Here is a 17,762-nt window from a genome sequence, read left to right as displayed (position 1 = left end):
TTATAAATATCATAAATAACAAATATTAGCTAGGGTAGATATCTCTTAGTAAAAGACCACTTGTACAGCAATAGTTTTACAATAACAATTTCAAACGATGCTATTTTAGTGATAAAACAGCACCAAAGGGCATGAACTGTTTCTCATCCACATTGGTAAAAGCTTTATTTATGAAACAGCACAGTAGGGTAATTGAGAAAATGAATGAAAAGTAAATATTATGTTTAATCTTTACCCTCAAGCATCAGATTGCAGACACAGCTGCTTGACTACACTAATTTGCACAACCTGTCAACAACTTGCATCTAGAACTATATGACAAAGAGAACTTTGAAACTTTAGGTATTGCCTTATAGATCATGAGAATCTTTAGTGGGGAAAGAAACCAGCTAGTTTGTGGGGGGATTTACAGAGTTTTGTTTAGGGTAGCAAACAGAGAGGTGATGAAAATTATGGTTTATAGTTGATATTCTGTGTTAAATGTTTAGTTCAGTTTAATCATTATGTGCCATCAACATGGATATACGGTGTGACAGTCAGGACTGGGTGTTCGCTTTGGGACTTTGTTTTTTTGTAGGTATTAAGGAAAAGTGTTTGGTCTCCTATTGTGCCAAAGTGACCCCACTACTTGAAGTAGACCCTGTTTCCACTCTCACAATTGCCATTACCAGCCAGAAGTTATTTTCTGCTTTATCTTTAAAAAAATGATAAACAAAAATTAACAAAAAACCACCACACACACAAAATCCCCCACCTGTAAGAGTACAATATTCTGTTTACCTGTAAGAAGACAAGGATATACATGGGAAAGATGTGATGGGTCCAGTTCTGTGATTGCCCACTTTATACCCGGAATATACTTGAGTCTGCAGAAAAGACTTCTTGTCACAATACATATTGAGGAGACTTCACTACTGCCTTGATCCTGTCTCTTAACACCTTATTTGGAACTTTGGGGTTTCTGTCTCCTCTCTGTAATAGTTACAACCAATAGGCCTTTGTAAAGTGGAGTTTTGTGCATGTGCCTTCTCATAATATGCAGTAGATTTTCTTAAACAGTGAGAGCTTTGGGATAATTTTGCTTAATGCTGGCAGTTAAAGCCAGAAACAGAAAGCAAGAATCATTGCAAAATTCCATGGATTAGCTAAATATTATTACAGGGAAAGAGAATCTTCATATTATTGCTTCAGGGTTCTCATCAAACATGTGTCTTGCATTACCTTTCACTAAATATCTTTTTGACTGTATTTGCTTGTGTTAAACAATTGGGAACAAATTTGGCATGTAGTTTGTTTACTGCTCAACAATGAGGACTACTAAACAATTAGAAAGTTTGTCCTAGACTTCAAGCTGCAGATAACATCTCTAGCTTCCTTTTAATTTATTTTTTTGTTTAAAGCAGAGTTCCAGAATCCAGTCTAAAAATGAACTATGTATTGTGTCTGAGGCTTTAGATCTTGTAGAGATTGGATTTATCAAACTTTTGTTGTTCTGCCTTTAAATGGCGTCACTTGTCTGCAGCCTGTAGGCCCAGATTATGCAGCTGATTTGTTTTGTTTTATTTTTAAATGTGGGAATTGCTTAAGGTATTTATGCTAATATTCATATTTTCTAAATTAGTGTTGTGTTGCATTGTTACAACCATTTTATTGGTGCAAACTACAGTATTCACACAACTGACTGAAATGGGAATGAACTGACTAATAGAGATCAATATAAAAGTTGACATAAACTCTAGATTTTAAATAAAACCAGAAAAAACTGGTAGCTGCCATGTAAAAACTCTATCTGTTGATGTTCTGCTCCTATTCACCTGATAGTCGTGCTCTTTGGAGCTCTTTACACGCTGTCGTGGTTCAGAATTTTGTAGCAAAGATAACTTATTCTTCAGGGGGAGAATTCTTTTTAGGTTTTTTGTTGTTTTCCTTCTTATTACTGGCAAAATGTGGCACTCAGCAAATAATTTCTCCTGTCCATCAGCTCACTTTCAGAAAAAGCAGGTTTTTTCCTGCTAACTTTTAAACCAGATTCCTTTTAGAGCAGAGGACTTGAAGGGATTTACTAGATCACAAAATCTGGTCCTATAGCATGAACAGGAATCATGTTCTAGCCTGCATTATAACAGCATATCAACTTATTTGATTCTTTTTTCTCTGATGCTGGTCTCCTTGTTGTATTTATAGACCTGATCTTGGTTGCTGTCTGAGCTTTAAGTTGCCGATCAGGGATAGAAACTCTGATTTCAAAATTTGAAGTGAATGTAATAGTACATGGGTGCTGACACCATTAGAAGTGGGAGATTCACAAGAACACACTCCAACTCATTCTTGCTCTTTGGGTCTCCAAGAGAGAGCAGTGTAGTTCTGCTTCCTTTGGAAAGGAAGCTTGGTCCTAGGTAGGTTCACACCTGAATGCGGTTGCAACATTGTTTTGGGGAAGATCATTTAATAAAACTATTGTATTCTCAGTTTTCTTCTTTTGTTTTATTTTACTCCTGGACAACATAGCATCCTGCATCAGTTCCATTTCTACTTTGTTTTTGCAGAATATGAGTGACAAGAAATGTACACACTCTTGCTAGTTTGTGTGACTTGTTACTTTCTAATGGGACTTTTGCAATGGGTTTGCATTTGATTTTTAATTCACTTTGTTTGTCAGCTTTGGGATAGTTTTCTTGTTCAAAATAAAGACAGTAAAGGACTCTCACTTTATGTTGACACCAGCAAGCTTAAGTTATGTTATTAACATGAGATGTTTCAGACTTAAGCAATAACAATGAGAGCTAGAATCAACAGTTTCCCCAACATCTTCCATATTGACCTCAGTTTTTTCAGTGTTGTTTGAGTACACAGCTTTAATGAGAAATTTAACTTTTGCTAAGTGACATACCACATTGTGTCTTTGTGTTGCTCTGCCTTTTCTGCAAGTATGGTTTGATAGCAGTATCAGTTAAAGGGATTCTGGTTTTTGTAAATTTTGTATGCACTTTTTTTTCCTGCTAGAATACAAAATACTTGTTTCATTGTTAATAGACATACTTTGCAATGTAGTTGTTAGAAAAATTTGATCCCTACCTTGCTACCCAAGATCTACTCTATTTTGTAAACTTTTTATAGCTGCAAAGAAGTAAATCAACAAAAGCTTCTTTTTACAAGAAAATCACATATTTTTTGACCAAGCTTTATCTGACTTCCAGGCTTAATTGAAATTTATGTTCCATTTAAAAAAGGGATTATAGCCTATTAGAAGGCTAGTGCAGGAGATCCTAATTATATTTTTCTGAATTACATTAGTTTCCTCTTTGAATTCAGAAAAATATGACTATCCTCTGCTACATCAGTCCATTCAACTTTAGTTTTAAATTCCTAATAGTATATTACCTGGATCAGACAATTGCATAGGAATTTCTACTAATTTCTGACAGATGGTGTCAATAGCCATGCCTTGAATTTAGGTCTTTAAGCTTGTTAATGACAGTTACGACACACTTTTTTTCTAATGTTAAAATTTTCAGTTAACGAGCAGTATTTTTGCTGTTGGGGCATTCCATCCCAAAAGGGACATGCAGGTGCACAGATGCTGGTGGTCAAAAAGGAATGATGGAAGTCAGAAGGTCTGCAAAAGTTTATAAAGTTTTATTAGTAAACTTGTCACTGAAATTGGTATGCTAGTCCCTTTAGTATAAGCGTACAGTGGTGGGTTTTGAATAAAGGGATAGGGTGAAAGAGAGTGAGAGAGATTATAGAGAGGGTGAGACGAAGAAAGAAAGATCACCAGTCCTAGTTCCAGTGTTGATCCAGCTAATGGGGTGTCCAGGCTCCTGAGGCACGTGTGTCTGAGCTTTGTGGGTGTACCTATTTATTGATGAGTTTCTCGCTTTCTATGCAAATTATTTATCATGCACAGACCTTTGTGGAAATGGGTCAGAGGGCTTCAGGGGTCTTTGGTCATCTTGATCTCCCACTACTGAGTGGGCTTTATGGTCCATGGCCTTTTCGGTCCATGGCCTTTTCTTGACCTCATTCCTGCATTTTCGCTGTACTGTGTTGTGCTTATCTCTAGGAGCCAAAACAAGGACGTTTGTCCCAGAAAACTGCTGCCCTACCTCTGTATGGCTCCCTTCTCCAGCCACATCCTGTTACTTCTCACAGCGTGTTATTACCACATACAGCTATCCGGCTGTTGCTGTTTGAGACATATACCCCTTATCTTCTGGGCTACTACAGCTGTATTTTCACTTCACTGTAGCTAGTTTGGCCTGTGTGAGGAAAAGAGATGAAATATCTTCATAATCAATGGTTATGAAGGTTTAAGAGAGAAAAAATAAAATAAAACAATTGGCCAGCTAACCACATCCTCAGAAAGCCTATACTGTAAGTACTGTGAGTTTCTCAAGTTTCCTTTCCTAAGCAGTTCCAGGGGCATAGTTCTGGATCAGGCTTTTTCTTCCCTTCTACTGCTCAAATATCAGTGCAGAAACCTGTGTCTGAAAATTTAAGTGAATCAAAGTAGGCGATGAATCAGTGAACCAAAGGGCAAACATCTTCTAGGCAGTCTTCTGCTTTTTAAGATGTGAATTGGATCATGACAATTCTTTACTCTGGGTAAATTAATTCTACTTTAATTTCTTTCTACTAATAATTTCTAAATAATTCTGTCAGTGGAGCTGTAGATAAAGCAGCCTGTTGGTGCTAAGACAGGAACTGTGTAACTTGAAAAAGTATGTGTATGCTTCCTGACTGCAATGTAAAAAGAACTTGAACTTACAGTTCTAATTGTCTGGCTTTTCTTTTTTCCTCCAAGTTACTCACAAAGGTTTTCTTCAGTGTGTTTAGTATAAACTCAGCACCCAAGTAGATTAAATATTAACCTCTTTCTTCTATGTAATGGTTGTATCCATACATTGAAAAATACTTAATCTTGAATCACATCATTTTACAGATAAGAGCCCTTTTCTGGAATTACTTACTTCTCCTATCAATGATATAAAATTTACATCAAATTGAATTCCAACAGCTTAGAACTCTATGGAAGACAATCTGTGAATTAATGGTTGCTTTTACGCTTGCAAAACCAGCATGTACAAGTCTATTTTGATCGCCGATTTTAACTCCCTAAAGCAAGATGTTTTGATGGCTTGATTTTTTTGTATTTTTTTATTTTGCAAACAAATAGGCTTTGTGACCTTTTATATTCCTTAAAGTGATCAAAGAAAACCCCAATGTGTACGTGGTTATTTTGATTTTTAAATAAAATTCATATTGGCGCCTACTACGTCAAACATCCAAATAAAATACAAATTCTCACAGTTTTAACTTACATCAAAGATGGAAATCATTGTGTGGTTTTGGAAACCAAAGCAATTCTAAGATAGACACAGTTGGAATTTTTTTATTTGACAGTGTGTTTCATACACTTAATAACATCAGTGCGAAGTTGAAAGTGTGTGTTCTAATGAAGGAGAAAGATTGGGGGAACCTGTACAGTGACACTTTAGGATTAAATTCAGCTAGGTGACACAGTTAATTACACTTGTAATGGATTATACAGCAGAAGAAAACTTTTAAAATAATAAAATTCCTCATTTTTAGATGTGTGTAATACAAAGTATTATTTCTTGAATTTGTCATTAGTAATGCAAAATATCTTGTACATTTTCCTGCAGATCGGTGATAATAGTTGGGTTTCTTTTGGCAGGTTGTCAAGTTGTTAAGTAACAAAAGATCTCAAGCTGTTGGAATATTAATGTCTAGCCTTCATTTAGACATGAGGGACATTCAGCATGGTAAGTGAATTAACTACTGATAATTCTCAGATCAAATAATTGATAATCTGGAAATGGTAATGATTTATATCTTTTGATATGTAAGATAAATTAATATGAGACCTTTTATATACTCAATTTTTTTTCTGAAAATAGTTTGCTCTGACATTTACTTTCTCCTTTGAGCTTCTGTTATATAAGTGGTATATAATAAAGACACTTTGAATTTTGCTCTTTCTGAGGAAGAAAGAGTGATATGTTGCTTATTTTAATTCAGATAGCCTTAGGACATATCCAGAAAACTGAATTATAATGTTTAATTTATTTGTTTTATAAAATAGTTCCTATATTTAGGCTAGCACAAACTGTGGAGTTCTTTCATCTTCAACAACATTTTTTATAAAGCAAGATCTTTTGGGGGAGTGTAATAGTTTTCACATTTATGCTAAGAGACAGTAGTGCAAAAAGGTGAAAAGTGGAATTGCATTTATATTCAGAGCATCCCTTATGTTTCCCAAAGGCTTTGGATAGATTTGAAGCAGATTGAATTATCCTGTGAAGTGCCAGCCTATCTATTAAATAAATGTGGTTTCAAGTATAACACAGACTTCATAAATCACAAAAACATCTTGTGAACTTTCTAGGCTACATATTTACAGCCATGCATTCAGTTTACTGTGATTTGCTTATTTTGTGAAATTATTCATAAATAGAGCAAATTTCAGAGTGCTCTGTCAGCTAGTGAGTAACTCTTAATCACAGTTTTAAGTTTTTATTAAACTGTTTTGATGGTTACTAGACTTCCTAAAGCTGAAGCACTTAAGATGGTAGTCATAGAGCAAGGCGCCAGTACTGGCGCCAAGAAGTACTTGGTATTTCCAAAGCTGGCAGATGTAGTTCAGTTAAGTCATAGAGCAAAATCTGAAAACAATGATATGGTCCTTTCCTTCAGTCAAATATTCAACTTGGTTTCAGTTAATAATGAAAACCTTATGAAAAAAAGGAGTCCGCCTAACATCTGTGTCTGTGGTAAAGCCAACACAAGTTCATTGAAAATTTGCTTGCTTAACATGCAACACTAACAATAACATGGCATGAATGTCAGTAGTTGAAGGGGTCAAACAATATTATGCTTAACCTTTATCCTATTACAATATTAAGCACACATGATCATCTAAGAACTGTGTGCAGATTTTGTATATTCCTCTTTCAATAGCTGTTTTCTAAAACCAAAAGTCTTTGCAAAGGGGAATTTAATAGTTCTTTAATTCCCTTGCTGTGCAGAACAAACATGAGAAAACTTTTGTCTGGTGGCAGAATTTGTGGAAATGAATGGAAGATCCTGGTGCTAATTTTTTTTTTTTTAAAGAACATAAAATAGCCATGGAGGAAAAGTGGTGAAGACGAGGAAAGAAATTTGCACGGTGGGGGCAAGGAAAATAGAGATCTCCTCAAGAAGTATTTTTGGTATCAGTCACTCCATGTAGAGCCCTCTGAGTGATCTAACCATAGACCATCTAACCATGCAGAAATTACAGTATCACATTCCCAAGCGATTCAGCCTCTACCTTTATGTAGTCTCTATTTTTACTTCCTTATTAAAAATAAAAAGGTTTTACATGTTTTTGAGTAGAGTGTTTGTCTGCTGCAGTTCAAATCTACTAACAAGGAGGTGCTATCAAAAATTCAGATAATGATAAAGAGTGCCTGCACTAGCAAAAAAAGTTTAGTTGATATAGTTGCATGTTTATACATTAATATTTAAGTTGCATGAAACGATTACAGAAAAAAAAAAAAGGGATAAGTGTTGTTTATTCCACAGCCCAGGGTTTTAGCAGTGGTCTTGAGTTTTGCCATGCTTGATGTATGCTGACATGTACAATTACACATATCTTACTCAGTACAATACAGGCAATGGTTTTTCGTAAGTCTGAAAGCCAGTAAAATGAAACCTCTCCCTTCCCTTCCCACCCCCCAGTTTGGGGTGCTAGGCAACTTTCTTTATGGGCTCTCTTGTAAATATTCTCTATATTAAACATAATGGTATGCACTGTTCATGCAAATTGTAGAAGAATTGGTTTTTGGTTTTGGTTTTGGGTTTTTTACTGGCCATAGAAAAGCACCCAGAAAGAAAGAGAAACTTTCAATGCAGTGTAATATTCTATTTCTTGGTTTGCATGTTATTGTGTTGTTGTGGGGGTTTTTTCTAGTCTTTTAGAAATATTTTAAAATGTTACATGAACAGAAGGGAAAAAAATTTTGCTGGGTACTAATTCACCTAATAAATTTAGGATTTCGAGTTTTAAATCATATTGTGTTTAAATGTTGATTTTAATGTCCTGTAAATTTTCTGTTGTTTGGTTAGTGGTTTTGGTGTATTTTTATTTGCTTTTTAAGGTACAAAACAACGATGAAGTATTATCTGTAAGAAATAATCCTTGATGAAATATTGTTTTGGAATCTTGAACATGTGAATCATTTAAGATATTTTCTTAACTAATCTTGAACACTTAGCTACTTTGTCATGCATGTTTGATCAGATGGCATTTAATGGAAGATCTCAGAATACTGTAATACATCCTAAACAGATTTCTTCGATGATATCCTTTTTAAGTGTCTACTTGCAGAATTTCATTTGTTTGCTTCTAGCTTTGAAAATATGTTTAGTAAGACAAACTCCCAGACCCTGTCTGCTCTTAAAATATTTTTAAAGTGTGGAAGAAGTAATAATCAGAGTATGTTTTTTCTGAATTCTAGTATGCCTTTCTAGTAGTGCCTTAAGTTAGAGTAGGTTAATTTTTGTTGTTATGGGGTGTTTTTTAGTAGATTCAACTTGCTAACAGAACTCCCAGTTATTTTATGCAATCAAGGCTAGAACTGTAAGAAATGTTGATCTCTTTAGTCGCAGTGCCATTTCTATGTTATTAGTACAAAAATGAGTCCTCATGGTTTCTCTGATTTCACAAAAGGTTTTACTGATGCATGTGTTTTTTTGCAGTCATCTATCAACTGTGCAAAACACTTCATCCAAGCATTTCGCTTGCTTTTGTATTTTCACTATACCGCAAATATCCTTTATCCAGTATTATGTTCCCTCTGGAGATATTGCTGTATTTGGCTGCATGATACAGCCGAAGTTTGAGAAAAGCCAAACAAACACTTCTTACATATTTTTCCTTTACAGTTCAGATTTTCTTCTTAGAGAAAAGACTTGGGTTTTAACATTAATCTTTTTGGGTTTTTTCTTAACATTTCAGAGATGCAAAGTGTGTATAGAGATAGGAAAAGATTCCAGTTAATTTCTTAGAGAAATCTATAATGAACACCCTATATAGCAAAACATGTTAAGCCTGTGTCTGTGTTTAGGGATCATGTCTTGTAAATAAGATATCTCTTTTTGTTCAAGCTGTCTGTCAGCACTTGAAATGGAACAACTGTTTGAAATTGTAACGCTTTTGCAGAAAATAGGACTGTCAGTAACTTCTCCAGTCCCCTTGCTTATAAAGATACAGTTTATTCTCCTCTGTGTTTATAGTACTCATTAAGTGCTGTAAGAATAGCAAAAAGTTCTTCTCTGTGAGTATAAAAATAGAAGGAAAAAATGAAACCAAAGATGTTAGCCAAGAAAAAAAGCAAATTTTGCATTTCAGGCAGCTAAATATTGCCCTTATTACACATTGAGATTTGTATCTAGGAGTTATTTCCTATATGGAAATTAATCTTTGGTTCACCAAAATCATCTTAATTCTGCACATGCCTTACAACTGTTGAAAGTGAAAGTCTGTCAAAAATGACATATACAATTCTCTGTTGTTTAAACATTGTCTGTAAACTTTTCCAATTCAGAAAGTTTCTTTTAATAGGGATTGTCATTTTAGGCACTGTATTGCTGCAATATTCTAACTATATTTCTGTAAGGTTTTGCATACCACACTGTGATTACCCTGGTTCTGTTGGAAATAGTTTGAAAATTTCTGCCTCTGAATTTTGGACCATCTTCTCATATCCTCATTTAATAAGTAATTTTTCTCCCTCTCTAAGACACTGGCAATCTGCAGAATTTGATGGAGCTACCTGTCCCACTCTAATATCTTGGCCGGGGGTGGGGGGGGGAAGGAGGGAAAGGGAGGCTTTTTATTAAAGCTCTTAACTCTTTGGTCAGTGATACTAAAAAATGAGATTATATAAAAGAATGTAATAGGGAACATAATCACAGAAAGTGTAGGCAGATTCACCTACCAACTGGTAAAGACTAACCCTGTAATTGGGATTTGAGATAATTTCACTGGAAGTTGTATGTGTGGTAGAGATTGCTCTGCATACAGCAGTACAACTTTGAACAGCGAAGATATCTTCTGCCCTGAATTCAAGACAGATGTGCAGGAAGTGAACATACTTTAAAGGTTAGCAAGAAAAATAAATGTTTATTCTTAGTATTTAGCTATTAGTGACAAAAGAACATGAGAAAGTCTTGGTTTTGTTTTCTTACTTGACAGCTCACACTGCCACACAGAAATGATGAGCAAGAAGAGACTTTGTCAAAGGTTTAACTAAATGATTTCACTTGTGACGGATGATAAAATGGCTCTTACACTGCATTATTTCAGTGTTCTGTGCAGGAATTATTCACACATTCAACTGTCATGTAGTCTAGGTTCATGAGATGCTCTATGTGGAAAGCAACCAGGAAAGAATGACTCAGTATCTGGAAAATAAAACTCAGGATTAGTTTATTTAATGGAAAGTCCAGAGGTGATCTGAGCATTATTTATCCTAACAACAATATATGTGTGTAAGCACAATCATTTGAAACTCATTATACCCACTCTTGACAAATATTTCAGTATCTTCCTGAACAACATTTTACAGTTTAAACAAGTTATGGGAACAAAACAATACCAGCATTAGATCAAGTTCTTAGGCCGCTGTATACTAAAAAAGAATCCTAGTTTTGAGATTGCTTTAGAATTTCCCAAAATAATTTTTTCTGTTCATTTAAGTTATGGGGAAAAAAAAAGTTTCTGTAGGAAGACTTACAGAACATTTTTCTGTCAGGTGGCAAGTCTGTATTTCTGTATTAAATGAATAATCTATAGAGTCATTGCAGTCAGTGTGGGTTCATTATAAAGTATGAAACTTTACCTGTTACTTCTGGTTTATTAGTTGAGAATTTAAATTCTCTAATTGTTTCTGGTTTTTTCCTTAATCAAATATTGTGTATGCACCCAAAAATTTAAAAGAATATGGTTTAAGCTTCCCTCCAACAGCCTTCCCAACACCTATCTAGATTCTTCTGAGACACCCCAAGTAAATATTGGTTTGGTTCTGCATTTTCCTGTCTTGTGAATTATCACTTCCTCAAAACTTCACACCATAATTCTCAGACTTATTTCTCTATTTCTTCTTGGCTTTATGCATCCATATTCATTACATTTTGCCTGCTGTTAGACTGTATGTTTATGAGTTTTATTTGCTTATAATTACTTTACAATCTCCTATTGGGAAATTATTGGTAAGGAAAACAATGGAATACAGAAAATTACTTCTATAAAAGACAGACTACAGTTAAATTAGAGTGCCACACATATGTATTGTTGCAGATGTTTTTGTTGCTTTGATGCTGTTAGTATGCCCACAGTGTTCTGTATTGAGCAGAGTTTGGGGCCCTGGTCCAGCTGCTCCTGCCAAATGCAGTTAGGGGGGAAGGACAACAAAGGTTCTTGGAGTCAGGTGTGGTTTCCAATGGATATGGCATAAACCCATATGAGCTCTGGGTGAACGCCCTGAAAGGTAGTCCCTAGTATTTAAAGTCTTCTTTCTATCTTCTGAGATTTTCTGAAGTTTAGTTCACAGTGACCAAAGGCCAATAAAGCAATAGTAGCAGTTGTTAAGGGAAGAATACAACTTTGGGTATAATTTTCTTTTAATATATGTACAACACACCAAGATAATGAAGGACAGAAATAATCTCATCGTCAAGAAAGGAACTGAATGCTTTATGTGATCTGCTTCTTAAAACCGAATTTATAGAATTAAACCATTTTTCTGTAATGCAAAAGGCTTTTTAAAGAAGTTAAGTTTTTGGGTTTAAATTAGGAAAATTATATTGAGTTTTTCACAATATTTGAATCAGCAGAAACTAATTATTGCCACATTGGATAGTTTGGATAATTAAAAATTTTTGTTGTTGTTAGGAACATATGAATGTAATTTAATAGAGAAGTTTTGTAAGAAAATATAACTTCATTGTTTGTCTCTTGTTTCAGTTGAAACAGTTTAATTTTCTTCTTGGAAGTCTGATCTAACTTTGAAAATTTGAGGGGAAAGTATCAGGAAAGTTCTGTTCTCCCAAAAGAAAAAAAAAGCAGTACTGTTATTTCTCATTTATGTACTGTGTACTCACTCAGAAGAGAGATGATTACAAAATTCTAGCATAAAAGCAACAAAATGTGTGCTATTAGTATTAGTACCATGTAAAAATCTGGTGCGGGGGAGGAGAAAAAGAGCACCTTGTCTCTCTTCCATAGCGGAAATATTTTCCATTGGTCATACCCTTATATGCTGAACTACACAGAGGTTTTAGCATTATTAAAATTAAGGAACACTTATTAATTGACTAAGACCTTCCAATAATGCAGTTACACCTTTTTTTTGTTTAAATCGAAAGGTTTAGAAGATAAGTTTGCTTGCCACAACAATCCACTTGTGATTTGTTCATGTGTTTGTAACATTTGAATACATTTGTACACACAAAAAATTTGTATTCGAAAATTAATGCCACTTATATGTATATAGCTGTTAATCTAATTTAAACAGAAGGCAGTTAAAATGAGGATTTAAAAAAACTTACATGATGAAACCCTTTTTTCTTTTTTCTTTTTTTTTACATTCACTGTACCTATACCTGTATTTTTCTTATAATTTTTTTAAAAAGGTAATTAAAGCTATATGTTATCTTTGATCAAATGGAGATCTACCTAGCTTTGTACCTGGTGTCCTCTGTAGGTAATCTGAAAATAAAAATAAAAAAGCTAAGATGAGGGGCACTGCCCACTCATTGTGTAATTTTTATAGATCTCTATTTTATCTTTTTGATAGCAGCTCTTTCTCCAAACTGAAAAGTTTATTTGGAACAACTTCCATACATGTTTTCTGTTCTTCTGATTTTTCCTTGTCATCATCCATGGTTCTTTCTTCGTTTTGCCAGTGAGGTGACTAGCTCTGCACACTGTTTTGAAGATCTGTGTGTACCATCTGTCTATGCCAAAGTATCACATCATCTTCTTTTGGGCTCTGTTTTTTTCTGTACTGTTGCTGACATTTTGTTTGTCCTTCACTGCCACTAGTTTTTGAGCTTATCTTTTCAGAGAACTATGGAAAATGTCTTTTTGGGGACAGTAGTTGCTAATTTTGTATGCATCACAGCATCACAGTGCTTTCACAGTCTGGGTTCTTTTTTTTTCCCATCTACTTTACAGGTATTGACAATGAATATTTGAGAGATCCTTTTGTATGTGTTTGTAGTCAGCTTTAAAGCAGTGTTACTATCTGCAGACATTATTACCTCACATTCATTAAAAAGCACAGTAACCCGCAAAGTTCATAGTAAGGCTTCTTTGCTACAGATTTGTAATTTGAAAACTAATCATTCATTTCTGTATTGATTTACTATTTTTTCCAAGCAAGTTTGGCTTGTTTATTTTCTGGTTTTGTTGGTTTGGTTTGTTTTTTGTGTATGTTGTTGTTGTTGTTTTTTACCAAAGCAGACCTTTCCTCTTATACCATCACAGCATAAATTTTTCTGAAGCCTTAGGTATGTTTCTTTACAAATTCAGCTAAACCTGATCTTCTTACCTGGGCCTTTGTGGGCACTCCATTAAAGCAGCACTATTTATTTGTTGCTTGGGAGTTTCTACTACAAAATTATGTGCTAAGAATTATGTGCTTTCTCATTACATTGGTTTATCTGTATGTTGTTTAAAAAAAGCTGTTCTGGCTTTTAGTTTCCAACATCCTCCTAAAGTTTTCGTTTGTGTGTTCTGAAACTTGTTCAAATTGAGACAGTGTCCAAAGCATACGACTTGAGAAGTACAGACCTTGTCTGAGAACCTCTTTGACCTTTTCTGTGGTTGTGAATCCTAACACAAATACTTTGTTTAACCTTTTCTGATTCTCTTTCTTTTGTGCTCTCTTTACAGCCAGATTATCTGCATGTCCAGCTGTTTCCTGTCAGGCTTCATACATCTGATGTGTTTCAAAGCAGTTTTATTACTAGCTTTATGCATTTGGCAAGTTGGGTTTAGACCTTTTTGTTCTTGCCCAATTTACACTGAACTTACAAGACTTTGCTTTTTTATTTTATTTGGATGATTTCCAATTTTAAATAATATCATTTATTTACAGGTGTCCCCCATGCACTTATGCTTAACCATGTATGTGATTTTGACGAGTAGGAATACTGAGGATGTGAAAAGACAAGGGGGGAAAAGTGTTTTTCAATTTATCTGTTGACATTTTTTTTCTCTGTGCCTCTAAAGAAGTGCCTGTAAGCTTCCTTCTGACCTTTTTTTAGCCTTTCAACAATCTTCTCATTTTAAGGTAATTCGTGCTTGTAAAATCTAATTTTACGGTGTTACTTCTAAATTTTTTTCCCTGGTCCTGTAAAGAAATTTCGTTAAAGGTTGGTTTGGTGTCACCAACTGTTTTGTACATTATTGAGAAGTAGATCAAGTGTAACTTTGCCTCTCTTGGTGAATCCACCTAGTTGCTTTAAGTTGTTTTTTGACTGTAGTACCCTAAAATTTAGACTCTGTATGATGGCTAAAAATTATATACATAATAGATTAAACCTTCTGCTAATACATTTTCTACATTGCATACTGTCTGACAGTTTTTATTATTTAGAAGTCATTATTAAGACGCTCCTTGAGTGATCTGTAATAGGGTACTAAGAGTGTTTTTTTCTATTTAGGCGTGAACTCCCTCCGTAGGGAATGCGGCAGATCTTTTACAACCGGTTGCTTTATCTCGGCCGGCTAATGCCCCCTTCGGTATTCTTCTGCTGTAACCCATTAGGGCACCGTATACAACCTCGCGTTATTAGCGTCACACCGACTGTCGCCCTTTGTTCCGTTTGGAATCCACCAGGAAACACGAATCCGCCCTTCGCAGGTGTCAGGACGCTTGTAAACTACAGGGAAACGCACCGTAGGCACAGCCTGACCTTCTGTCCGCCGAGCTCTGCTCGCCAGGGCCGCCGTGCGGACTCTCGCCCCGCAGCCCATACCCGCACCGCTCCCCCCCCGCCCCTCGGCTGCCGCCGCCTCCTCCCCGGCCGAGCCCCCGCGGCCCCGACCGGCCCCGAGTCCCCGCTCCGGGCAGCAGGTGGCAACAGCGCCCCGCGATGCCGGCACATCCGCGCCCCCTTCCCGGGACACGCCGTCCCGGCCGCCGGCGGAGCGCAGCCCCGGCCCCGCCACCACCCTGCACCTTCGGCCCGCTGTGCCTCCCGGTGTGCTCCTCGCCCGGGGAATGGCCTCCTTTACAGAATAGCTCCGAGTGTAAGGAAGAGAAAGCAGGATGAGAAGATTTAGGTACAGTGACTTGCTTTCTGTGTCCGTTCATCATCCATGATAGGGGAGGGTAAGAAAGAGTGTCGGGAAATTACGGTTTTCTACTGCAAAAACGGTGAAATCTTTAGTCTGAGAGGCCACTGTTTCCCACGCTGGAGCCAGTGTGTTGGTGTTTCTGCACCTGTCACTTTAAGAAGTACCTGGATTTCTCCTGCTTATTTCTCTTCTTTCTCTTCTTCTGTTATCCGTCGATGATGAAAGATCAGGGTTATTTCTGTTGTTATACTGTTTCACAAGAAACCTCCCCAAGCAATGGATGTTAGATTCTGTTTCAGTTTAATGTGTTTTCTGATTTTAGTGACGTTGTGATTGCTTTAGCTACCTAGAGACAAAATATAGCCTGATGTCATTGAACTGAAGCAATATAGAGTGCCTCTGGTAATCTCAAAGTACTCAGTAGGCCAAATCTAGTCATGATACTGAAATAAATACACATATGTGGTTCCAAATAACGTTTGATTATTGGATTTTTTTTTTTCCTCACACTTGTATGTATTTTGGTTTTCTGCATACATGGACATTTGGTTTTGTTGCTATTCCAGCCCTTATTCCTGGAATTAATACTGTGTTTTGAGAAACACTTTGGAGTGTAAAAAAAAAGATGGAACTTAAACCAAAAACATGCATCCTTTTGCATTCAGCTATCACAGTATTGTGATTTGAGTGAGCAAGGCTGTGTAATCTGTCATCTACCTAGCCAAAAATCTTTTTGCATTATTTTCATAAACGCACCACACTTAAAACACGGACTAAATATCACAAGATTATTACATCACTTTCTTAGCATCTGTAGCTCCTTAGTACTGTAACGTCAGAATATTTGGTGAAAGGCTTAACGTGCCTTAGTACAATGAAATCCCTGGTGTCTATCCAGACATCAGACAGGGCAGACATGTAGAATACCAGGCTACATCTAAACTGTTCTCTGTTGTGCCAAAAATACAATTTTAATTTGATTTGGAGAAAAAAATTGAGAGTGTATAATTTTATTTCAGTGAGATACTACCATCTGACAGATGGAAAGAGATATTTACTGTTGAAAGGAAACCTCTCGGATGTTTTGTGTGTGTAATTCTTGAGCAAGAAAATTTGCATTTTGAATTGTGACTGCAACAGTTGCTTGTACAGCAACTATAGGGGAATGGGACTTGCTTTGCCTGATTCTTTTGAATCCCTGTAAGTTTCCATGTAGCATTTCCTAACTAATTCTACTACTGCAGATACTGATATCACACACAACTGGCTAGCTTGAACCATAAGCAGGGAAAGCTTGTTTCTGAATAATTATATGTGTCTTCATTGCTAAAAGAACTTCCAATACCTTCTATTGTAAATCATCAAAGAGTAACAACATTCCATGTAGTCTATGTGGAATGATTTAGGCTTGGTGATGCTACAGAAAACTAGTAGAGTATTTCAGAGTGACCTAGCAAAGGGCAAACGTGCTGCTCAACTCTAGATTTTTAGAAACAACATTCTAAGCATTTAGTCTGACTGGTAAATAAGGCAAGTCATGTAATACTGCCTGCTAATTTCTACCCCAAGCTATTAGTCTGTATGACTAATATAAGTATGAACATTTTAGCAGTATAAATGATCTTGAGTTCCAACTGAAATTCTGACCCTTCAACCTTTTGCTTTATTTGAAGTTGCTCTTGGTTTTGCCATTGACTTCGGTGAGTCTAAGATTTCATAGAAATACTTTAAGTGATGAAGAAGTCATTGTATCCCATGAAAAATTGTTCAAAAGGTAAATTTCCCTCACTTTCAGTACTTAAAATGCTGTTTCCATAGTGAATTTGTCAGATTAATTTACAAGTACCCTTTATTCTTCCCTGCTTTTTGTCTGTGAAATTACAGAGCCATCTACTTTAAACTATCTTCTTATGTAGGTGTGCAATCAGGTTGCTTCTTAACTTTCTTCTGTAAAAGTTAAATAGATCAAGCAATTCAACAGAAAAACAAGTTCTTGAGATTATTCTGCTGTCTTCTTTGTTGGTCTTTTTGATATTACACCAGTTCTAGCTCTAGTCCAAAGATTGTTTTAACTTCTAGTCATTCCTTGAGAGACAAGGAGTGTTACATTAACCATTGATGTTAATTGCAAAGAGTAAAATCGTAACAGTTCTTTGGACAAGCTTGAGTCTGCTCAGGAAAGAGCAGCTCTCCAGTTTCATGGATTTCACTGAGGATTAATCACTATTTTTAATATCTTTCTTTTCAGTGTTGATAAAGATATAGTTATTTTGCAGTAAGCTGAGAGCAGATTCCTATGAAAGCCTAAGATATTCTCCTTTCTGGTATTGTTTCAAGAGTAATTAAATTTTCAGACCTATGAGCTAGGCATTTATTAGCTTATTTAGTA

The 17,762-nt window shown here is 35.8% G+C and overlaps 1 protein-coding gene across 8 annotated transcripts in view; it reads left to right on the top strand.

The window, feature by feature from the left end:
- Positions 1–17,762, top strand: part of FMN2 (formin 2) — a 155,826-nt gene that overhangs the window by 60,725 nt on the left and 77,339 nt on the right. For all 8 annotated transcript variants that reach the window (XM_050314237.1, XM_050314236.1, XM_050314234.1 and 5 more), the window contains one exon: positions 5,699–5,786. In XM_050314237.1, the coding sequence (XP_050170194.1) occupies positions 5,699–5,786 (88 nt within the window). The remainder of the gene's footprint in view (positions 1–5,698; positions 5,787–17,762) is intronic.

This window comes from Myiozetetes cayanensis, unplaced genomic scaffold (genome assembly GCF_022539395.1).
Source record: "Myiozetetes cayanensis isolate MyiCay16 unplaced genomic scaffold, myiCay2020 scf2-11, whole genome shotgun sequence".
Lineage (NCBI taxonomy): Eukaryota > Metazoa > Chordata > Aves > Passeriformes > Tyrannidae > Myiozetetes > Myiozetetes cayanensis.
Note: the sequence above shows the minus strand (reverse complement) of the source record. Positions and strands in the feature narration are given on the sequence as shown.